At 43.6% G+C, this 24,534-nt stretch overlaps 2 protein-coding genes, 1 long non-coding RNA gene and 1 pseudogene across 5 annotated transcripts; 2 read left to right on the top strand and 2 right to left on the bottom strand.

Moving 5' to 3' along the window:
* On the top strand, positions 1–8,465 carry LOC110509615 (vacuolar protein sorting-associated protein 37B). Its single transcript, XM_021590612.3, has 4 exons — positions 1–211; positions 4,428–4,599; positions 5,640–5,722; positions 6,982–8,465. The coding sequence occupies exons 1-4, from the start codon at positions 98–100 to the stop codon at positions 7,357–7,359; spliced, it is 747 nt and encodes a 248-aa protein (XP_021446287.2). The 5' UTR covers positions 1–97; the 3' UTR covers positions 7,360–8,465.
* Positions 8,466–8,558: 93 nt separating this feature from the next.
* Positions 8,559–12,030, bottom strand: LOC110509613 (tubulin alpha chain, testis-specific). 3 transcript variants are annotated; one of them, XM_021590611.3, is made up of 6 exons: positions 11,635–12,030; positions 11,286–11,508; positions 11,021–11,169; positions 9,716–9,868; positions 9,027–9,545; positions 8,559–8,914 (listed from the first exon to the last, which is right to left on the bottom strand). In XM_021590611.3, exons 1-6 carry the CDS (start codon positions 11,635–11,637, stop codon positions 8,618–8,620), a joined length of 1,344 nt encoding a protein of 447 aa, XP_021446286.2. In that variant the 5' UTR covers positions 11,638–12,030; the 3' UTR covers positions 8,559–8,617. The 3 variants fall into 3 exon arrangements, with proteins under 3 accessions (XP_021446286.2, XP_090083240.1, XP_090083241.1); XM_090227114.1 differs by having other exon boundaries at positions 11,268–11,508; positions 11,635–11,792; XM_090227115.1 differs by having other exon boundaries at positions 11,021–11,195; positions 11,268–11,508; positions 11,635–11,734.
* A 425-nt stretch (positions 12,031–12,455) lies between these two features.
* On the top strand, positions 12,456–21,155 carry LOC118945263 (uncharacterized). The gene is made up of 3 exons (XR_016493369.1): positions 12,456–12,679; positions 20,245–20,307; positions 20,419–21,155. It is a non-coding gene; the product is annotated as an uncharacterized LOC118945263 (long non-coding RNA).
* LOC149970436 (uncharacterized) lies at positions 14,026–14,770 on the bottom strand (annotated as a pseudogene).
* Positions 21,156–24,534: the final 3,379 nt, after the last annotated feature.

Below are 24,534 nucleotides of genomic sequence, written 5' to 3'. Positions count from 1 at the left end.
GCCAGAAATCGTCCCTATTTCCGGTTTGTGATCCAAACACTTCTCTGTTCTGAGCCGAAACAACTGTAGCTAGACGGATCGATAGACAACAACCATCATGGGTGAAATGGCAGAACTCACGGATAAATTTAGCTCATTCACAATGACTCAATTAAACGAGTTGCTTGAAGACGATGAAAAACTAAATGATATTGTCAAAGAAATGGACGAGGTAAGTTCCCATTGTGTTTTGCTAGCGTTAGCTATCCCTAGTAACGCTAACCAGAATCAAAACATCTAGCTAGCTGTGCACTTATGTATGTCGTCAGGCAGACCTGGCTTCATTCATAAATTCCTTCTTGAATGCATTGAGCAAGCTCATCAACATCCACCTTTTTGCAGCACAGCTGAGAAGCATGCTCCTTGTACTGTACTCAACATTTGGCACAATATTTCTATTGTCGAATCACTTTCGACAATAACCCTGTTTGTGTACATATAGCAGGTCACAAATGGTATTGCGGCATTGTCATTAAGGCACAAATGCAATCTGATGCCCATTTTTACAGAAGTAATGGACCCACCCGCGTTTAGGAACTGAACAGATTTGAGGGGACCTGGTCCCTGATCTGTCTTATGGTACCTAGTAGTGGTGGTATTTGATCCTATTATATGCTAAGGGTACACACAAGACAACCGGCCATCAGCTCTCTCTGGAAGGTGCGACATCTGTGAAAAGTTGGGAGAGGTTTTCCTATTGAGTAACCTAGGTGGAGCACACCTCTTTAGTCATCATTGTTGACACATTTAGCACACAGAGCACAGCAGGTTCATACGCAGATATATTACGACTATAAACACCTAGGGCTGGGCGGTATACCGGTATTGATGCACGGGTTTTTACTTGACCCTCAATACCGGTATTTGAATGTTTGGTTTGTTAAATGTGAAAAGCAGTGTGTAACGTCCATTTTTATAGTTTACTTCGCTACTTGAGCCATCTATCTCCACTCTCTATGCCGCTTTCCCACACGGACCTAGCCAAGCCCCCCCTGTCACTCAAGGAGCGCATTTGATGTTCCTCAACCACCGGACACTTGCATTCAGTCTGCATGGTCAATGCAGCATATGCAACACTGTTGATGACAACGATGCGGTTGTCACGTTGCTTCTTAATATAAATACACTAGCATTCTATAATTACACTTATCTTGTGTTTCTTACATCTGCAAACAGCCAGTTTGTCTTTTGTTAGAAAGTTGTTCCTAAATCTTGTTAGCCGCTAATGCTAATCGCCAGCTAGCTATTACATGTACTGAGTCAGAGCAAGCGTAATTAGCTATACAGCATGATAATACCAGTGCCGGTGTAGACCTAAATCACCATGTTGTTTTTGCAACAGTGTCTTCTAAATTAGAGGCAAACGCAAAGCAATAATATGTTAGCTACATAAAGTAGCTGACACATTACATAAATATATATAGCTATATATATATAAATATATATAGCTACATAAAGTAGCTAAGAGAACACATTCAATGTAGCCCAACAAAAAAAAACAATGTTGCCAAAGATTATAGGGTCCCCAAGGAAACACCTCTCAACTCATTGGTTCCTAGTCTGTCACAATAACTCCTCCCTGGTATTTTCATTCGTTGTCATGTCAAACAACACTGTATTGAAAGTGCCCACCATTATATTCTAACAATATAATTAGAATATACATTCTATTCCGATGATTCCAAAAGTTAACCCAAGTGTTTTGCTCTAAATCGCAAGTCAAATTGCAACATTTGGTTAAAAATAAGGCCCAGATTACTTGCACATATCGTGCAGCCCAAGTGGCAGTGTGGAGTTGATCTCAAATGCAGAAATTAATGAAAATTATGACTTTTGGGGTTGAAGTTGAATTGAACAGTATGAAACAATCAGTATGGAGAAAGACCCATTGAAATCACTTAGAATGTATGTGTTGCCACCCCAGGGTCACACACTACTCATAACGCAAATTTAGAACATTTCTTATTAACAAACATAAAATAACATCATAGCGTCATTTTTTATTTCTTTTTAATACAGTGCTATAATATTTTGGCCATATCGCCCAGCCCTATAAACACTTCTCACAACCGGTTGACATCTGGTTAAATAAGATATACTTTATTAGTCCATGCAAGATGGACATTTGTCGTCTTCTTTTTTATTTTTACAATTTTATTTCACCTTTATTTAACCAGGTAGGCTAGTTGAGAACAAGTTCTCATTTACAACTGCGACCTGGCCAAGATAAAGCATAGCAGTGTGAACAGACAACAACACAGAGTTACACATGGAGTAAACAATAAACAAGTCAATAATACAGTAGGAAAAAAGGGTATATACATTGTGTGCAAAAGGCATGAGGGGGTAGGCGAATAATTACAATTTTGCAGATTAACACTGGAGTGATAAATGATCAGATGGTCATGTGCCGGTAGAGATACTGGTGTGCAAAAGAGCAGAAAAGTAAATAAATAAAAACAGTATGGGGATGAGGTAGGTAGATTGGGTGGGCTATTTACAGATGGACTATGTTTATCCAACCCCACCGATATACACACATTAGGTTGGAGAAGCTGGAGCAGAGGACGGATGTCAGTGTTTTCAAAAACTGTACAGCATTCTGCCACTATGTTGTTCATCATCTCTCCATCCCTAGCCAGCCTTGTGTAGTGTAGGTTTTGGGAAATCTGGCTTCTGGCTTCTTCATCTTCTGTATTTGTATATCCATTAGACATGTACAGTACCAGTCAACTTTGGATACACCAACTCAATCAAGGGTTTTTCTTTATTTTCTACATTGTAGAATAATAGTGAAGACATCAAAACTATGAAATAACACATATGGAAGCACATAGTAACCAAAAAAGTGTTAAACAAATCCAAATGTATTTTATATTATTCAAAGTAGCCACCCTTTACCTTGATGACAGCTTTGTGTAACAGTATAGATTTTACGTCCGTCCCCTCGCCCCGACCTGGGCACGAACCAGGGACGCTCTGCGCACGTCAACAGTCACCCTCGAAGCATCGTTACCCATCGCTCCACAAAAGCCGCGACCCTTGCAGAGCAAGGGGAACCACTACTTCAAGGTCTCAGAGCAAGTGACGTCACCGATTGAAACGCCACTAGCGCGCACCACTGCTAACTAGCTAGCCATTTCACGTCGGCTACACTTGCACATTTTTGGCATTCTCTCAACCAGCTTCCTGAGGAATGCTTTTCCAACCGTCTTAAAGGAGTTCCCACATATGCTGAGCACTTGTTGACTGCTTTTCCTTCACCATCTTCTGTATCTACCTTGTCACAACACCAATTGATTGGCTCAAACGCATTATTAAGAAGGAAAGAAATTGCACAAATGAACATTTTAAGGCACACCTGTTAATTTAAATGCATTCCACGTGACTACTTCATGAAGCTGGTTGAGAGAATCCCAAGAGTGTGCAAAGCTGTCATCAAGGCAAAGGGTGGCTACTTTTGAAGAATCTCAAATATAAAATATATTTAGATTTGTTTAACACTTTTTTTGGTTACTACATGATTTAATGTGTTATTTCATAGTTTTTATGTCTTCACTATTATTCTACAATGAAGAAAATAGTACAAATAAAGAAAAAAAATGGAAACGATTAGGTGTGTCCAAACTTTTGACCGGTACTGTATGAGGCTGAATCAAGACTCCCCACCATGACGCTGGTGGAAGATGCTAATCCTTACCCACCAATGTGGAAATAGATTTACACAAACAACCTGTGAGCAGAGATGCAAATCTGTGGTTGTGGCTGCCTCTACGGCTGGAAGGCTGTCTAGTGCCTGCTACTCTGGCTTGATGCCAGCAAGGCACCATACTATCCCAACCATGTTATTTATGATTTAATTATAGCTTAGTTCATTAGTACTGATATCTTTACAATCCCCTTCACCAAAAACCCACACGCAGATTATAAATCCCTGTAATAGACACACGAGTCGTAGGCTACTATATCTGCATTGTATCGCTGCAGAAAGCAGAGCTCTGATCGCTCTGAGGGCAGTGAAATCAATACAGGACATACACAGTTTAAACACCGTCACTGATAGCCTGCTGAACTCTATAGTGAGCCGGTGCAGGGCTGGGGCCATGCAAGGCTGAAACACAGCACTCAATAAAGGTGTGGAGTAATCGGTGTCCTCCATAAGAATAGACTCATATTTAACCTCCAGCGGTTAGGCTCTAAGCTGGCTTGTCCCTGACCTATAGGTCTACATACCACGGCGTGGAGGTCTGGGTGGGTCGATCTCTCTCTGTCTGCATGTCTTGTGTTTAGTGCTACTGACCCCACCTTCCCCCTTGTCTCCTTATCTCCCTTTTACCTCTCTCCCTGTGTGTACGGTGTGTGTGTCTATGTCACTGTGTGTGTTATAGATGCGTGAGGTGCAGCAGGTGAAGGAGCTGACCCTAGGCAGTAACATCAGCCTGGCTGAACAGAACCTCCAGCTGCAGCCGAGACTGGACCTGCAGAAGAACCAGCTCACCTCACGCTACCGCCACCTACAGGAGCTCTATGACAACTACCAGCTACGCAAGTCCACACTCGGTAAGAGCCTTAGTAACTAGTCCACACTTGGTAAGAGCCCTAGCACGCTACCCAAGCAAGTCCACACTCTGTAAGAGCCCTAGCTAGTCCACCATTGGTAAGAGCTGTAGCTAGTGCACACTAGATAAGAACGCTAGCAAGTCCACATTCGATAAGAGCCCTAGCTAGTCCACATTACTAAGTCCACAGCGTGTACCAGTCTCTGTCTCTACATCTCCATCTGTGCACTCTTGCTCTCTGAAAGACTAGTCTTTCTCTCTCTGTGTCTGTGTTGGTAGCTGACTGTTTTCTACCAGCTACATGTCTGTCTGGTCTAGCCAGTTCAGTCAGTTGTCGTTCCAAGATACTGATCCTCTGTCATTCGAGTTGTCACAACATGGCCACGATAGAAAGGAGGGAAGCACACAGCCTTTCTAAAATGGCTGTGACGATACCAGTATCGCAATGTTTTTTTTTTTCTTCCCCCATGTCAAAAATTCAAACACGAAGCAGGCCAAACTCTTTGGTCTTTTAAAAACCTGCTGTATGTAAAATATTGTGTGATTTTATAGTTTGGAAAATAAATAAATGTGACTCTGGATGACAACATAATTATTTTTGTTTCCAACATTAGGGCTGTTTTCCTAAAGAAGCTAAATCCGCTTCATGTTTTGTTTCCTTTCCACAGTACTAACAAGTATCGCGATCGTCCCGGACCTACTTTCTAACCAGTTTCCACCACCAAACTAAGCCCTAACATTAACCCCTAAATCAAGAACAGATATCTTATGTGCTTGATCTTCAATACATTTTCTTTGTCCTTTCTAGCATGGCCATCTAGTGATCACTGTGTCAGTCAGCTGTTACCTGATACCCCTGGCTTTCCTGTACTCAATGCTGCTTTGCATCCTTTGAATGGCCCAGCCAGCCAGCTACTGTAGTCCCGTCACATTCCAGCCCTGCCCCAGAAATTAGGTCACGACTTAGATTCAGGACAGTGATTCACTGTGTGGTGATCAGTGTTTGTTTTAGTGTTTTCTAACTGTTTCTCTCTCTCTCAGACCCTGGTACAGAGAACAGTTCTCTGGACATTCTGCTGGCTCTGCTGCAAGCGGAGGGAGCCAAGATAGAGGAAGAGACTGAGGTGAGAGACACACAATAATACACTCACAACTACACTTATGCTACAATACATTCTCACAACTACACACGAACACAGATTAATACAGTCATGTACACACTCGGGGGTGAAAGTATAATTCATTTTTTCCCGGTACAGGATCTCCTATATTTGCACGTGCACCAACATTTTTTTTATGGGTCTAATCATAGAATTACGTATTTTATTTCATTTTTATTTTTATTTCACCTTTATTTAACCAGGTAGGCCAGTTGAGAACAAGTTCTCATTTACAACTGCGATCTGGCCAAGATGAAGCAAAGCAGTGCGTCACAAACAACAGTTACACATGGAATAAACAAACGTACAGTCAATAACACAATAGAAATATACAGTGTGTGCAAATGAAGTAAGGAGGTAAGGCAATAAATAGGTCAATAGTGGCAAACTAATTACAATTTAGCTATTGACACTGGAGTGATAGATGTGGGATGAGGATGTGCAAGTAGAAATACTGGTGTGCAAAAGAGCAGAAAAACAAAAACAAATACGGGGATGAGGTAGGTAGTTGGATGGATGGGCTATTTACAGATGGGCTGTGTACAGCTGCAGCAATCGGTAAGCTGCTCTGAAAGTTTTACCGATCTGATATAAAATCCATATTAATTCAATAGGATCTCTGTGGGCCTTGTCATAAAAACTTGTCATTTCACTTTTAAAATGTATGACCTTTTTATTGGGGCATAAACACAACCAGTCATGTTTTTTTATCTGATTGTCAAACAATCACTCCAAAGGGCTTTACTAGGCTACATGCACACGTTCACACATTCCATTCTCCAAACAGTGGTGAATGGAACGAGACATGTTACACAAAACAGCAAAAAGTATAATGACATTTGGTGATTGTTTGTCCCTTCAGTCCGTGCACCGGCCACTCCTCTCTGCCTTGGCAAAATGTCCGTGTTTTCATTTAACCACTTCGGATTTTGGAGTGTAGGCTATACCACTTGTTTTCAATTCCATTTGCATTTTTCATGCCTCAGACATGCGGTAATGATAAAAAAGGAGTGTAATAGCCTACAGTTTTCTTGACATTTTGTTTTAATTATTGTGATAAGTTCATGTTTTACCAGTATGGCATACCCTCACTATTTATTTTGCCCGGGATACCGTACAGCCTTATTTTCACCCCTGCGACACGTACAATAATACTCACTCTAAGGTATTTTGTGTTGACGTGTGTTAGTTTAAGTGTGTTTGCTTGTGCCGTCCCTGTGTAGAACATGGCAGACTCGTTCCTGGATGGAGAGCTGCCTCTCGACTGCTTTATCGACGACTACCAGCAGAGGCGCCATCTCGCTCACCTGCGCCGCGTCAAGATTGACAAACTCCGAGAGCTGGCGCTGAAGGGTCTCACTCGGCCCCCCCAGATTCCTTCCCAGCCCAGCCGACCCCAGGACCTCCCCTCTACCAATGGGGCCCCCTCCCCCCAATCCACACGAGCTGCCTCTTCTCCCTCCCCTCAGCACAGCGGCCTACCCTATCCAGTCGCCCCCTATCCCCCAATGCCTTTCCCCAGCTGCCCTTACATGCCCCAGCCCTACCTTCAAACCTCCCAGCAACACCCGCCCCCCAGGACTGGCTTCATCATGCAGTGAGGCGGTGTCCGTCTCCATAGAAACGCCATGGATGACCTTCCCTACCTTTTGACCTGTGGCACACTGAAGGGTTGACCCAATGAGGGTTGGTGACCTAACCAATTACAGCCCCTCTGTCAGTAACACTGAGGGAAACGTCCTCTGACCAGCTTCTCAGAGGCTCTCCGCTCTCAGACGGACTCTGTCCAGTGACTACAGCCTGGACGGTACATTAGGGGTTGGTTCTCTTTTAGTTTTATTCCAAGACTAACTTTCTGATTTAATCTTCTGAACACATAGCTAAGCCTAACCATCTGTCTGGTAGATATGGTAACTTGCAGTATAGATGTTTTTGTAAGCTAAAGGTCCCTCTCTGAAGGGTGTGTGCGCACACAGAGGTTGGTAATCAACAGTTAGCTCAAAAGTTCCTAGTCCATCAACAATGAACAGAACTATACAAATAGCATAGTTTCATTTGAATTCAAAATGTACTGCATGGCATCGTAAATATTTTAAAATCAACTAATCGATGAGTCTTTCAGTTTCTTTCCAGCTGGTTGGGAGGATGTGAGTTCACGTGCAAAAAGTTAGAAACAAGACTAGGAATGTACTGTGTTCTTAAGGAGAAACATTTGGGGTGGATATGAATCTTACACACTTGGCTAGTTTTGTATACTGGTATAAGGAGTTCTCCCAACTGGAATTGATAATTGTAACATTTTTAGAGCAATAACCATGCAGCTTAAGTTGATGTCAGTTTGTCCAGGGTAGGGAGTGTTTGTATGCCAAAGTAATTGTTTCCCTGATGGGCTGGGTGCTCGCCAGCCAGGCTACAGCACTCTTGGACTAGTATCAGTGATTGATCCTATTCAATTATTTTAATGACTAATTATATGCACACCTAGCTGTAATCTGTACAGTGGGTTCTCAGTTGCACTTACAGAACAACTCACCTCAAGTAGGGAAAGCATATAGGGGTTCAAATATTAACTATTTGAATATTAACCCCCCCCCCCAGTATGGTACCGGTTTTATACTCCATTAGGAACTAACTAATGTAATGCTAGACTAGCAGACTGGTTGACATGCTCACTTTCCATAATAATCAATAAACTTGTTATAATTGATACTGTGTGCTCTGCCTAATGTCCCAGTGGTCTGTTCGTTGCCATCTACTGGACACCAAACATTAAGAACAGATGGTACAAAGGACACAGGAGAATAGACCAAAGAACTTTTATTAAACTCGACAGTAAAACATTGGTAAGTAGGTCAGGGTTTAGTACTCCTCTCCTTCCTCAGCCTCTCCCTCCACCGAATCCACTCCCACTTCCTCGTAGTCCTTCTCCAGGGCAGCCAGATCTTCTCTGGCCTCAGAGAACTCCCCCTCCTCCATACCCTCTCCCACATACCAGTGCACAAAGGCACGCTTGGCGTACATCAGATCAAACTTGTGGTCGAGCCGAGCCCAGGCCTCAGCGATGGCTGTGGTGTTGCTCAACATGCAAACGGCTCTCTGGACCTTGGCAAGATCTCCACCTGGCACCACCGTGGGTGGCTGGTAGTTGATGCCTACCTACAGGGCACAAGAACAAAACAAATAAAGTAGAATAATCTGACTAACCAATTGTACTTGAAAAGGTTTAGGAACATAGATCACTGAATGAATAAACCCATTATATGTTTACCTTGAAGCCGGTGGGGCACCAGTCAACAAACTGGATAGTGCGTTTGGTCTTGATGGTGGCGATGGCAGCATTGACATCCTTAGGCACCACATCCCCACGATACAGCATGCAGCAGGCCATGTACTTGCCATGGCGAGGGTCACACTTCACCATCTGGTTGGCTGGCTCGAAGCAAGCGTTGGTGATCTCTGCCACAGAAAGCATCTCGTGGTAGGCCTTCTCAGCAGAGATGATGGGTGCGTAGGTGACCAGGGGGAAGTGGATACGGGGGTATGGCACCAGGTTGGTCTGGAACTCAGTCAGGTCCACGTTGAGGGCTCCATCGAAACGCAGAGAAGCTGTGATGGAGGAGACGATCTGGCCAATGAGCCTGTTGAGGTTAGTATAAGTGGGGCGCTCAATGTCCAGGTTCCGACTGCAAATGTCATAAATGGCCTCATTGTCGACCATGAAGGCACAGTCTGAGTGTTCCAGGGTGGTCAGGATAGAGTTGTAGGGCTCCACCACTGCTGTGGACACCTGAACACATACAAGAGGTAGACCTGTCATCTGGTGTCACGGTTTGATAATCAACATCTCCATTTAGAAGAAAAGTATTGAGTACAGGACAATTAAGTCCAATACGATTTTGCTAATGTAGAAATCCACCAAATATTAATGTGAGCAAGTAAATTAAACCACTGTCATACCTGAGGTGAAGGGTAAATGGCAAATTCCAGTTTGGATTTTTTGCCATAGTCCACTGACAGTCTCTCCATGAGCAGAGAAGCAAAGCCGGAGCCGGTTCCACCACCAAAGCTGTGGAAGATCAGGAAGCCCTGAAGCCCAGTGCACTGGTCCGACTGGGGTGAGAAACAGACAGGCCTCACAGGTTTAACAACCGCCGCAGGTAGATTTGTCATTTGTGGCTAAGAAGGCTTTCACCAGCCACATTGGCAGGTGGTCAGGGCTCCACAGTATAAGCACTTCACTAGCATTTGCAAATTCATACTTTTCAAATCATATGGTTTGGTTTCCATACTTAAACCAATTTGAAGGTCCAGGTAGTCACAAAAATAGATGGGTGTTAGTTAAATTATGATTGTAATGAATGGAGCAAATTTGGAGCAGTTTTTTTTGTGTAAGCGTGGAGCAGATTTTAGCAGTGGTAGAAAGGGATATGGAGTACTGGTTAAGGCCATTTTCAAATCCCGCTCATTGCTCACACTCGACAGGCACAAACATGGCCTTGAGTAGCACTACCACGGTAACCTACTGCCCTTAAAGGGTCAGGTGCAATTAGTCTCATCTGTGATATTTTGGTTAAGACAGTCTTATTAGTAATACAATGTATTGTTGTAGAAACATCAAAGCATGCTCATCTGTTTTCAGAAGTACACAGCTGCTGTCACGGCTTTTGAGAGTCATGTTGGCTTGCAGTGATGACCCAAAAATGTATGCATTCAGTTGTACAATTCACTAGGTATCCATCCCTCTTACCCTGTCCTTTTCTTGTTTTTAAATCTGCGAGAAGCGCTACACCTGGTGGAGAGAGGCTATACGACACAGAATGAGTTGCAATTATGCGTGCAGCACGTTACGTCATGGCACGTCACATTAACGTACAGCGTCAGAGGGGTCCGTTTTTTTCCTCATCTTTCCTCCAATTCTATCGGGTCATCTCAAGCAAGGCTTGAATAGAAACGTAGTTCCCGCCCAATATTATGCCAACAGTCCCACTAGTTTTCATTGCAGCCTCGGTTTGAATTCCACGGTTGCGCAAATATGCACGGAATGTGATTAGTCAACAGTACATTTCTCAACTTGAGCGTACACGTTCTCCTCGTAAAATGGGTCATCAGAGCCATGCAATACAACAAGCTAACGTTACTCTAACTATTTGTTCCTCCCCAAAAATAAAACGCTGCTATGCAGCTATAGTAGCTAGCTTACACAACTAGGAATTGAAAGCATACGGCTTCAGTTCAGGGTAACAAAAAGACAACGTTACTAACCAGTTTGCGAACTCGGTCCAGCACCAGGTCGACGATCTCCTTGCCAATTGTGTAGTGGCCTCGGGCGAAGTTGTTGGCGGCATCCTCTTTACCAGTGATGAGCTGCTCGGGGTGGAACAACTGACGGTATGTCCCGGTGCGAACCTCATCTACAAAAACAGTTCAGGCGCGATTTCTTAAACGGGCCTTTTTTATACAAGTTACATTCGCTATCTAACGTCACATAGATTAACATCTGAATACCAACTTTATTTTCGTCCTTTACCAACAACAGTTGGTTCGAGATCCACAAACACAGCACGGGGGACATGTTTTCCCGCTCCGGTCTCGCTGAAGAAAGTGTTGCATGAGTCATTCCCTCCGCCGATGGTTTTGTCACTGGGCATCTGCCCATCGGGCTGGATCCCATGTTCCAAGCAGTACAGTTCCCAGCAGGCATTCCCGATCTGAACACCGGCCTGACCAACGTGGATAGAGATGCACTCACGCTGTGGGTAGAAATGAAATCATTATATTGACTGGCTAATTGATTCAGCTAACGTTAGCGAGACCAAAATGAGTTCGTCCGTTGAGCTAGCCACCGCCACTAAAGTTACTCTCGACATGAAACGTACCATTTCGATTCTATAAAGTATGACCTGCAGTTATTATGGCTTGCTGAGAAACGTCGGTCTTGACTATATAATTTCAAACGGTCAACTGCCCAACTGTTTCGAAAATACACGTCGATTCACAATGATATATACCCCAGAATGAGCCCCGCCTTTGTTTCAACCCGATTGGTTGCGTCTGTCTCTCTGTCTGTGTGACGTGCTCCGTTCACATCATGCAACGTACGAAGCATTTCGTTACGCCTAACGTCTTCACCGAGCCCCGCGAATGAACAGACAAAACATATTCCGCGTTCAGTACTGGGAACTCTGAAATGAACGAGCTCCGACTGGGAAAAATCGATTTGAACGGTCTTCCAACTCGGACACTCGTGCCGCGTGAACTCGGAAAAATACTGCGTCAGTGATCTTCAGGTTGGAAATAGCTGGAATTCCGAGTTGGATGACCCTTCAAATCGATTTCCCATGTAGGAGCTTGCTTTTTTCCGAATTCCCAGTTGTTTTGAACGCGGCATAAATATATTTCAACGCAAAATGGAGGAGTCTATGTCAGAGATCGCATTTATTCTGGGCGATTGCAAAATATGATCCTGTTATTCGAGTCAGTATAATTATGTTGCTTCATGTGATATTAAAACATGCTTGGTTTAGTTACGTTTTCCTCAACTTGTTTCTCTTAACTTTATTGCAGGTCAAGCTAGCGCTGCGCTAGTTTATGCTTCATGTGGCTCTGTACAGAGGTTGTGATGCAATTGCAGAGGCCAAATCGCCTTGCTCCTCCCATATTTTGCATTTTATAACAATGCGAGGGCTCTGTTTTGCACTGCATTGACATGATTGGTTGACAACAAACATGGAGAACTGTAAAGCAAGGCTTTCAGAACAATGTCACAAATAAAAAACATATTTATGGTACCTCATGTAGGGATTTATGGTACCTCATGTAGGCTCTGTCCGGTTACGACAGAGCCTTGGCGCGAACCCAGGGACTCCGATGGCACAGCTGGCGCTGCAGTACAGTTGAAGTAACTGGAAAGAGATCGGGGAGGTAAATGCTGTAAAGAGGTCAATGGAATACAAGGACGCTGGATTGGCGCACATTCAACCAATCTGATCTATCAATCGGAAAATCCGATTTGGATATGTTGCATAACATTTGGAAGCTGTCCCTTTTCAGGTTAAGAAATGTGACTGCGAAATGCTAACTCCCATTCGTATAAGCTGGTAGCATAGCTAGCATATAGAAATCGGTGGTGGTAGTCAAAGTAGTTTTTAACTGTAATGCAGTTGATTGATGACGTCAACATGTATTGGGGTTGACATCCATACAAGCATTATTCTCCAATGTATACCTCAACAGAGTGAAATAGACATAAACAAAAGCCTAAATGTAGGCACGTTTTGCTGGGGGCAATTGGGGGATTCGGGAACTAGGGTAAAAACAGTTTCAGGTTGGATATTTGCACTTTCAAACCTCAATAGCTTTCAAACCACTTGTGCCACAGACTCCAAATAAGTGTCACGATGTTGGAAAAATTGCGCACAACATTGCGCAGGTCTTATTTTCACGATTTGGACCTTAATTCGATTTGCAACGCTAATAAACTTGGAAATGTGAGCAACATTTTGTATTCCTAGATTATTTAGGGAGTGTAAACAAAGTCCAAACTTCTTTTTACATTTGAATTGCAATAGCTCCTTGGTCATGTGACCTACGGACTTCAAACAAGGTTCAGGCCACTCAGTGGCCCTACACATTGCACACCCTTTAGTTTGTCCATTTTCATCTCACAAAATTTTACATGAATTTTTGTAAACATTCTAATTTCAATAGCTCTTTGGTCACTCATACACCTATTCACTCGAGCCTTTTCCCTGGGGCCTTCCTGACCTCCAGGCAGGCCCCCATTGAACTGGTGACCTCTGACTCCTGGCCTCTAGGCCTACACTCCCTGCCCGCCTGCCTGCCCTCTCCCTGGGCCTGAGAGTGTACAGCTTACTCCCTGGAATTACTAAGACGTCTATAGGAGCGGGAGTTTGAAACAGGCTCTGTGAATCTGGTAACCCGAAACAGACTCTGTGCTCCTGGTGACCTGCCTGCTTTTTTCTGCTCACAGTCTAAGCTTTCTCACAGCTGCTCCAGGGCCTCTTGGGTTGAGGAGTCATTCTCTTCAAAACCTAATCGCAAACAAATACAAATATTTGTTTGGGGGGCTTCATGTCAGGGAAGCAGCCTCAAAGTCTACCCTCTCCAACTTACCGGACTGACTGAGTTCTGAACAACCCTCGCTGTTCTCTGATCCTGCGTCCAAGTATTATTGGGGCTCTTTCTGGTGGCTCTGTCTTGACTCTGTAGTGCATTTTTTCAGTTCTTTCTCTGGCTTGCTTGAAAAACACAAAAAGATGGCACATACATAACGGTAACAACAAATCCACATATTAGCAAGTAACGACAATACAGCGTTCCACTTGCTTTACGAAAGCAGCCAATCTACCGTCACCAACTTACCGAACTGAGTGAGTTCTGAACAACACCCGCTGATCCTGCTTCCATGTCTTCTTGAGTCTTCATCTGTATCCAAGTCGATCTGATCCAAAGACTTGCTTTAGTATGCATGTGGTCCCTTTTCTATTGCTTGCTATCAGCAATTTGCTAACTTTGGCAAGCTGCATGGTGTTCTCAGATAGCCTATAATATTCATGGGGGACGCGAATATCATGACCCATAAACTTAACGACTTGGTCCATTTTGTGATCTTGTGAATTCATCATCTGTTTTCTATGTTTAGTTGACCTGAGGCGCTCGGGATATTCCACTCCGCAGACAGAGGTAAAGTGCCGTAGGAAGTCAGATCCCCTGATGGGTGTGTTGGACGACAGTCTGGCAAAGAGGGTTTTCTTTGGGAACTCCCACCTGGCTCCTATGTGGTGTGAGCATGTCAATAGAGGATGCTGTACGGTCTGTGAGAAGAACAGGAACTTTTTGTTGTTGTTGATAGCTGTTGTATTGCATCATCTTCCACACCCCTGAGATGAGTATGACGTTTATTTTCATCTTCTGTAAGGGGAATGAAGTCATCTTTGTTCCACTTAGCTCGTTTAAGAGTATTTACGTACACCTCTTGATACAGACGTGTTTCAGCTTGTCTCCAGTAACTCAATGAATTTGAAAAAATATTACAGTGTATACTATGGTAGGAATACTATAGTATTCGCTGTATTGTTTTTGTTGACTTTACTGTAGTATACTGCAGTATTTACAGTTTACTATAGTATACAGTAAATGCTGCAGCAAAAAAAGACGAGTATATACTATAGTAATTACTATCGTGTTTTTGCTGACTGTAGTATACAGTCCCGAATCACCTAGGTAAAGACAGATTCCGGTTGGATATTCAAGGATATTAGCCTGTAGTTTTCCTTACGTCCACCAACAGCAGTTAGGGACCGTCAACATAGTGACAAATCAAAGTTTTCTCATTTCAATAGCTCTTTAACCATTACTCCTACAATTTTCAAAACTGATTCTAGCTAACCCGATGGCATATACACACATTGCACACACTTTTTTGTGTTGATTTACATCTCGCCCTTTTCAAATTATTTATTTACATTTTCAAATTTCAATAGCTCTTTGGTCATGTGCCCTACTGACTTCAAACAAGGTTCAGAATGTACACTCAGTGGGCCTACACATTTCACACCCTTTAGTTTGTCCATTTTCATCTCACACGTTTTTACATGAATATTTCAAGATGTCAATACCTCCTAGGTCATGTGACCTACTGACTTCAAACAAGGTTCCGAATGTACTGGCTGAGACGGGCGCCGCGAGGCATCCAGTGCGGTAACACGACCAATCCCAGAGAAGTTGGCGGGAGCCCCGGGGAGAGTTCTCTTTTCTTTGTAAAGGGCAGGGCGCCCTGGAATGGGTTCGCCCCGAGAGTAAGGCCCAAGCCCTTGAAAACATTGCGGTTTTGGCATCGTCCAGTGATCTCTTACTGGCCCTTGAAAATCCGGGGGAGTAGGTGTAAATCTCACGCTGGGCTGTACCGATATCCACAGCAGGTCTCCAAGGTGAACAGCCTCTGGCATGTTATAACAATGTAGGTAAGGGAAGTTGGCAAAAATGATCCTTAACTTCGGGATTAGGATTGGATTTAAGGGCTGGGTCGGGCTCGAGTGCGAAGTGGGGCTGGGCTTGATCTGCGGCTGGGGGAACAGTCGCTCCATCACCCTCCTCTTGCCACCATTGGAAGTTTGTTGTGCAGCCCATCTTGCTGTCTCTCGTCTGTGTTCTCACAAGGGGCTGCGTGCGGGGATTCGTCGGGGTGGTGTCCGCTGGCGGGCCAAAGGCGGACCGGTGGGGGGTTGGGTCCTGCTAAACTAAACCCATTGTCCACGCAGTGACAGGGCATTGCATGGATCTGGCTCATGCCCTATGAAGTGGGGAGAGGTATCTCCAGCTTGTCTGGGGAGGGAGGCCTACATCTGATGTGGGTAGTACCATCCACTCCCATGGATTTGCTGCGGAACCATAAAACGAACGGAAGAAGCCTGGGTTCCCACTGGGCACGGATCACTGAATGTCAACTTGATGAAATTGAAAGGAGTGTACCCACCTGTCGATTGGTATTTGGTTCCTGTCCACAATCTCAAACAGTCACACTCCAAACTCCACAATGGCCAAGACCAAAGAGCTGTCAAAGGACACCAGAAACAAAATTGTAGACCTGCACCAGGCTGGGAAGACTGAATCTGCAATAGGTAAGCAGCCTGGTTTGAAGAAATCAACTGTGAGAGCAATTATTAGGAAATGGAAGACATACAAGACCACTGATAATCTCCCTCGATCTGGAGCTCCACGCAAGATCTCACCCCGTGGGGTCAAAATGATCACAAGAACGGTGAGCAAAAATCCCAGAACCACACGGTGGGACCTAGTGAATGACCTGCAGGGAGCTGGGACCAAAGTAACAAAGCCTACCATCAGTAACACACTACGCCGCCAGGGACTCAAATCCTGCAGTGCCAGACGTGTCCCCCTGCTTAAGCCAGTACATGTCCAGGCCCGTCTGAAGTTTGCTAGAGAGCATTTGGATGATCCAGAAGAAGATTGGGAGAATGTCATATGGTCAGATGAAACCAAAATATAACTTTTTGGTAAAAACTCAACTGGTCGTGTTCGGAGGACAAAGAATGCTGAGTTGCATCCAAAGAACACCATACCTACTGTGAAGCATGGGGGTGGAAACATCATACTTTGGGGCTGTTTTTCTGCAAAGGGACCAGGACGGCTGATCCGTGTAAAGGAAAGAATGAATGGGGCCATGTATCATTTTTCCATCAGCAAGGGCAATGAAGAGGAAACGTGGCTGGGTCTTTCAGCATGACAATGATTCCAAACACACCGCCCGGGCAACGAAGGAGTGGCTTCGTAAGAAGCATTTCAAGGTCCTGGAGTGGCCTAGCCAGTCTCCAGATCTCAACCCCATAGAAAATCTTTGGAGGGAGTTGAAAGTCCGTGTTGCCCAGCAACAGCCGTAAAACATCACTGCTCTAGAGGAGATCTGCATGGAGGAATGGGCCAAAATACCAGCAACAGTGTGTGAAAACCTTGTGAAGACCTCTGTCATTGCCAACAAAGGGTATATAACAAAGTATTGAGATAAACTTTTGTTATTGACCAAATACTTATTTTCCACCATAATTTGCAAATAAATTCATAAAAAATCCTACAATGTGATTATCTGGATTTTTTTCTTCTACTTTTGTCTGTAATAGTTGAAGTGTACCTATGATGAAAATTACAGGCCTCTCTCATCTTTTTAAGTGGGAGAACTTGCACAATTGGTGGCTGACTAAATACTTTTTTGCCCCACTGTATCTAGCGAAACCACAGCCAAGGGAACGGGCTTGACGGAATCAGCAGATAAAGAAGACCCTTTTGAGCTTGACTCTAGTCTGACACTGTGAAGAGACATGAGATAGCCTCTTTTGGCAGGCAAGTAGAGCCGTTCGTGACAGGGTTGAGGTGTAGCCGGATGAGTTGCTGCCCCTCTCATGATGCGCACCGCATGTTTGTGGGGAACCTGGTGCTAAATCATTCGTAGACGACCTAATTTTGGGTCAGGGTTTCGTACGTAGCGGAGCAGCTCACTCGCTGCGATCTATTAAAAGTCATGGGACTGGGAGTCAGGTTGGGACTCGCTGTGGAAGTTAAAAGGCCACCAGGTGCACGAGGAGGCATTCCCCAAAGTGAGGGGCACTCAGAGTAGGGGGTAGCACTTGGGCTGTGGAGGTTGGGTTGGGGACTTAGTCTCTGAGCGGATAAAAGCGGGCGGATCACCAGGTGCACAGAGCATGTTTCAGGTTAACAGGTGCACAAGGAGTCCAAGCAGGGGTGGCCGTATTTGAGGGCAGCACTCAGGCCATGGAGAACAGAAAATAACAGGCTCTCCGCAGCCAGTAAAAGGCTAGCATGCGATGAAGTTCACACAGGTGAGTTGTAAAAGATGAAAAGCTTTTTAGACATATCTCCAAAATGCAGGTCATTGTTAAGCTTGTGATCTGGTTCTGCTCTTTTTTTTAAAAATGTGTTTTATTTTTGTGGTGGAAAACAGTGTGTCGAGCATAACACGTCAACCCTGTTACCCATAGACAATTGCAATTTCATTTTTTGGGTGAAGCTTGCATTCAATTGCCACTTCCTGTTGCACGCAACACGCTTCTATTCCCCCTGTCACAAGGAATGTATGCATGATTTAATATAAAACCCTGTTATAGGCAACCGTTACTTTATCTGGCACTTATTATAGTATTTATTTTATTGAACCTCTTGAGATGGGAAATTTGTTTTATTTGATTTTTTATTAATTTGAATGTGTTTGGTGAAGTTTTATTTATGAATATAAACTGGCAATAATCTACTAGCATACCCTGTTCAAAGGCACTTAAATATTTTGTCTTGCCCATTCACCCTCTGAATTGCGCACACACACAATTCATGTCTCAATTGTCTCCAGGCTTACAAATCCATCTTTAACTTGTCCTGTCCCCTTGATCTGCAAGTGACATCAATAAGGGATCATAGCTTTCACCTGGATTAACCTGTTCAGTCTGTCATGGAAAGAGCAGGTGTCCTTAATGTTTTGTACACAGTGTATTGTTTTCTCTTTATTCAACCTGCATGCCACCCACCCGTCTGGGAACTGTGGGTTATGAGACAACCCCAGCATCACTAGCTTGCATGTTCTGCAGCCTTGTAAAGATAAGGAGAGGATGACTGGGAGGCAGGTTGGCATTTATTGTCATGAATCTTGCCCTAGAGGCAGTTCTTCAAGGTGGTCACTAGCTGGCACAGGCATAAAGTAATAAAATCTGAATCACACTGCTAATCCTTAACTTAAATTAAGACCATAAAACAAAATGATTTTCCGTAAATGTTTACGATATAGCCAATATCGACTTTGCAGCCGGCATATTTAGAAATAATCGCGCAGTTCTGCCTCCAGGGCAAGATTCATGACAAATGTCAACCTGTGACTGGGAGAGGCAATGTAAAATCGATAACAAAATTGTTTTGACAATTAACATGCTTTTTTCTTGTTTCAAGTATGTTTTATTATGAAAACTACAATATATTCATGTACAATTAGTTTTTCACATTAAAACCAAAAAAATACCACTGGTATTTCAACAGTGTTATTGTAAGAGTTGAAATGTTTAAACAGAGGGAACATCAAAAACAGTACAGCAAAGTGCAGTAGATTCTGAGTATGTTACTTTAACGTCACACTATAACTTCATGGGAGTCTTTTGGAAAGACTGCATGTTTCGGGTGTACTGAGTTACGTCTTCATCAACATTTGCAGAATATTCCTGTTATGCTTTCACCTTTTGTCAGATGGCAACGGCCTAGTCGTCTGCAGACACTCATAAGGAGTTCAAGTAGTTTATTTTCCATTTGCAGGTATTAAAAGTAATACATGCATTGGAATTCCTTGTAGGAGCTCTCTCACATATAGGAAAGTGCATACCAGTGGAGGCAGCTGAGGGGAGGACGGCTCATAATAATGCCTGGAACGGAGAGAATGAAATGGCATCAAACATCTGGAAACCATGGAAACCATGTGTTTGAGGTATTTGATACCGTTCCGTTCATTTCACTCCGGCCATTACAACGAGCCTGTCCTCCCCAATTAAGGTCCCACCAACCTCCTGTGGTACATACACATAAACAGTCAAATATATCATAAGAACGTCAATATAAAATGCAGTGGAAAGATTATAAAATAAAATAAAAGGCTCAGTTATGTTTTTAAAGAATGATTTAACAGGCAGATAGAACTGGGATAGAAGCTGAACTTTAACCTCTTTAACAAGTTTTTCAGGTTTTGAATTGCTATCTGGGTTTATGTGACCACTTTGGGCTGGAATGAGGTGTCTGTTTGTTCCCAATTTTATCAGAAATTAGGGTCCTCACAATTATAGGAAGGTGTGTGTGTGTGTGTGTGTGTGCGTGTGTGCTAGTTGACAAAGCATACAAGCTTGTTAATGCCAACTAATATATTTGGGTTCAGTTGTCTTAACAAAACGTTTGTTTGTTTTCAGGATGCCATCTTCATCCCTGAAACGGTTTTCATCCTGGAGGAGACTGTGTAGGAGGCAGAGGAGGTACATGCAAATCCATGATATTTCTAAGGCTATTGTTTATTTCAAGTATCTGCAGTGATTCTTGAATATAACTATAGCCTAATAGATGTCTCAATTGTTTTCTACTAACAGGAAAGAACAGTTAGAACAGCATGCCAAACTGACACTTGGGTGCCTGAGTGTTCCTGTGCTGTGGGTGGAGAAGTGGTCCACCGGGACCATCACTGAAGAGCTCGGGGCCCAGATAGATTACGCTCACGACCATCAGTATACAACCCCTATACGCCACAGATGGAGCTGACGGAGAGTGAGAACAGTGAAGACCCTAACTCCCTGTATGAACCTGAGAGCTCAGAATCACAATCACAGTGCGAGCCAAGATACACTATCGATCACTTTGGGGTACCGGGGTGGCGTTCCGAAAATGGGAAAGGAGCATGCCATTCAACAGCGAATTCAAAGATACACCCGTTCATAAAGGGAATCAGAGTGGAATAGTTTTTCCGCAGATTTTTTCTTTTTAAAAACCCTTTTCTATGGATGTACAACCTTGTCCCGGTCCTGCTGTTTCAACTCTCTCTTCCAACCTTTGAATGCTCAGCTATGAAAAGCCAACTGACATTTACTCCTGAGGCGTTGAACTGTTGCACCCTCTATAACCATTGTGGTTATTAATTTTGATGTAAAATGGGCTTTTGTAAAAATTAATAAAATAAAAACATTTGATTGATTGTCTGCTGTGCTTGATGCTGTGTATTCACTAACTGTCTGAGTGCTGGGACATTTTAATAGTATCTGTAATGTATTTTGGTGTGTATTTAATCTGCATCTTAACTTCATAAAGTGGCAATCTGCAGTAGAAACAATAACAACGTGTCTCTCTGCTCCTCTTTCGGTAAAAAGCTGAGGGATGGGTCTGGAGAAATGTAAGCTCTGTCAAATGCATAGACAGAGCTATAGATGCAAGGACTATGATATCAAAATTGTAATCCCGTTTCTATGATCTGTTTCCACTACCATCTACCCAGTTCGCTTTGGATAAAGGCGTCTGTTAAATGGCATATATTATTAAAGTCTACTTTTACTCAGCCAACTAGCTGCCCGGTGTAGTTACCGTTCCTTTCCAAATAGATGGCAGCCAAATCTAGTTGAAGTCGCTATTCTAGCGACAGGGACACATGATTAGTGCGCACTGAAAGTAGTTTTATCTTCAAAGCAAGTGTATCTGGTTACGCTTGAACCTGTTATAGTGGACAAGCTAACAAATAATATTTTTACATAAGGTGCAGGCATTAGGTCTATGTCTTTAGGCTAGATTTACTAAATGAACTGGTTTTATTCAAACGTTTATTCAATCGCTTTGCTTCTGGCTATGCGCGCTTTATGGAAGAAACGACACACGCAGGGATGAGATACCGTACACCTCGTCCAATTCTCTCTTGTACCCATAGGGTGAACTGGCGATAAACTGCCAGCATGTACGCTCTGCAACCAAAAGCATGAGAAAAGTTCGCCTGAAACTAAATTACAATGTATTTATAATGAGCACGCCCCATTATTGGTAAGAATGAGATTTCATGAATCATGATACTGTCTGCGATTCGGACTCAGGCAGTTTAATCAAACATGTGTTACATGTGTTACTAACGCGCCAAACAGCGCTGATGATAAACACCTACCCACTACTGATATTAAACCTTAAACAATTTATAATCAAGCTACATTTGACAAATTATTTAACTGGTATCTCGGCTGCTGACTGGTCGAGTAACCTATTATTTTGTATTTGTTGTGTTCATAATAAAAACAAAATGTATGTATATAATGTATATATATATATATATATTTTTTTTTTAATGTTGTGCACTCACAATTATTTTATTTTTTTATATATAAAAAATACATCTCTGCAAGGAAGTCCTTCATAACAATTAGTGGCAAGTCCACTAACTGACAGACTGACAGGAGCCTATCCCATCTGGACAAGAGGAATACCTATGTAAGAAGGCTGTTCATTGACTACAGCTCAGCATTTAACATCATAGTGCGCTCCAAACTGTCATTAAGCTCGGGGCCCCACAAGGGTGTGTTCTCAGCCCTCTCCTGTACTCCCTGTTCACCCATGACTGCGTGGCCATGCACGCCTCCAACTCAATCATCAAGATTGCAGACGACACTACAGTGGTAGGCTTGATTACCAACAACGACGACGAGAGTGTGGTGTCAGGAAAATAACCTTTCACTCAACATCAACAAAACAAAGGAGATGATCGTGGACTGCAGGAAACAGCAGAGGGAGCGCTCCCCTATCCACATCGACGGGACAGTAGTGGAGAAGGTGGAACGTTTTAAGTTCCTCGGCATACACATCACAGACAAACTGAAATGGTCCACCCACACAGACAGTGTGGTGAAGAAGCCGCAACAGCGCCTCTTCAACCTCAGGAGGCTGAAGAAATTTGGCTTGTCACCTAAAACCCTCACAAACTTTTACAGATGCACAATCGAGAGCATCCTGTCGGGCTGTATCACTGCCTGGTACGGCAACTGCTCCGTCCACAACCACAAGGCTCTCCAGAGGGTAGTGTGGTCTGCACAACGCATCACCGGGGGCAAACTACCTGCCCTCCAGAACACCTACAGCACCCAATGTCACAGGAAGGCCAAAAATATAATCACGGATAACAACCACCCGAGCCACTGCCTGTTCACCCCACTATCATCCAGTAGGCGAGGTCAGTACAGGTGCATCAAAGCTGGGACTGAGAGACCGAGAGAGTGAAAAACAGCTTCTATCTCAAGGCCATCAGACTGTTAAACAGCCATCACTAACATAGAGTGGCTGCTGCTAACATACAGACTCAAATCTCTGGCCACTTTAATAAATTTAATAAATGGATTTAATAAAGATATCACTAGTCACTTTAAAATAGCGTCGTCCAGGTTAGGGAGGGCTTGGTCGGTGGGGATGTCCTTGTCTCATCGCGCACCAGCGACTCCTGTGGCGGGCCGGGCGCAGTGCGCGCTAACCAAGGTTGCCGGGTGCACGGTGTAGCCTCCGACACATTGGTGCGGCTGGCTTCGGGTTGGATGCACGCTGTGTTAAGAAGCAGTGCGGGTGGTTGGGTTGTGTATCGGAGGACGCATGACATTCAACCTTCGTCTCTCACGAGCCCGTACGGGAGTTGTAGCGATGAGACAAGATAGTAGCTACTACAACAATTGGATACCACGAAATTGGGGAGAAAAAGGGGTAAAAATTCAAAAAAATAATAATAAAAAAATAATAATAATAATGTCTACATATGGAGATATTACATATGTACATATGTAATGCATACATTAATCATCTCATATGTATATACTGTATTCTATACCATCTACTGCATCTTGCTTATGCCGCATGGCCATCGCTCATCCATATATTTATATGTACATATTCTTATTCATCCCTGTGTATAAGGTAGTCCTTGTGAATTTGTTAGATACATTGTTAGATATTACTGCACTGGAACTAGAAGCACAAGCGTGTCGCAACACTCGCATTAACATCTGCTAACCATGTGTATGTGACCAACAAAATTTGATTTGAACCTCTGACTGGATGTAATACAGCCACCATCCGCTGGGATTTTCTGCTGTATCGCTGCCATCTCTCTACAACACACACACTCATACTCTGTCGTCTATCACAGTGCCATCCGTTTTGTCACCAAAGCCCCATATACTACCCACCACTGCGACCTGTTTGCTCTCGTTGGCTGGCCCTCGCTACATATTCGTCGCCAAACCCACTGGCTCCAGGTCATCGATAAGTCTTTGCTCGGTAAAGCACTGCCCAATCTCAGCTCACTGGTCACCTTAGCAACACCCACCCATAGCAAGCGCTCCAGCAGGTATATTTCACTGGTCATCCCCTAAGTCAACACCTCCTTTGGCCGCCAATCCTTACAGTTCTCTGCTGCCAATGACTGAAACGAATTGCAACAACCACTAAAGCTGGAGACTTATATCTCCTTTAACTTTGAGCATCAGCTATCAGAGCAGTTTACCGATCACTGTACCTTTACACAGCCAATCTGTAAATAGCACACCCAACTACCTCATCCCCATATTGTTATTTATATTTTTGCTCTTTTGCACCCCAGTATCTCTACTTGCACATCATCATCTGCACATCTATCACTCCAGTGTTAATGCTAAATTGTAATTATTTTAGTCTCTATCTCCTATTTATTGCCTTACCTC

Source organism: Oncorhynchus mykiss, chromosome 29 (genome assembly GCF_057628025.1).
Source record: "Oncorhynchus mykiss isolate SJ-2025 chromosome 29, ASM5762802v1, whole genome shotgun sequence".
Classification (NCBI taxonomy): Eukaryota; Metazoa; Chordata; class Actinopteri; order Salmoniformes; family Salmonidae; genus Oncorhynchus; species Oncorhynchus mykiss.
This window is presented reverse-complemented; position numbering and strand designations above follow the sequence as displayed.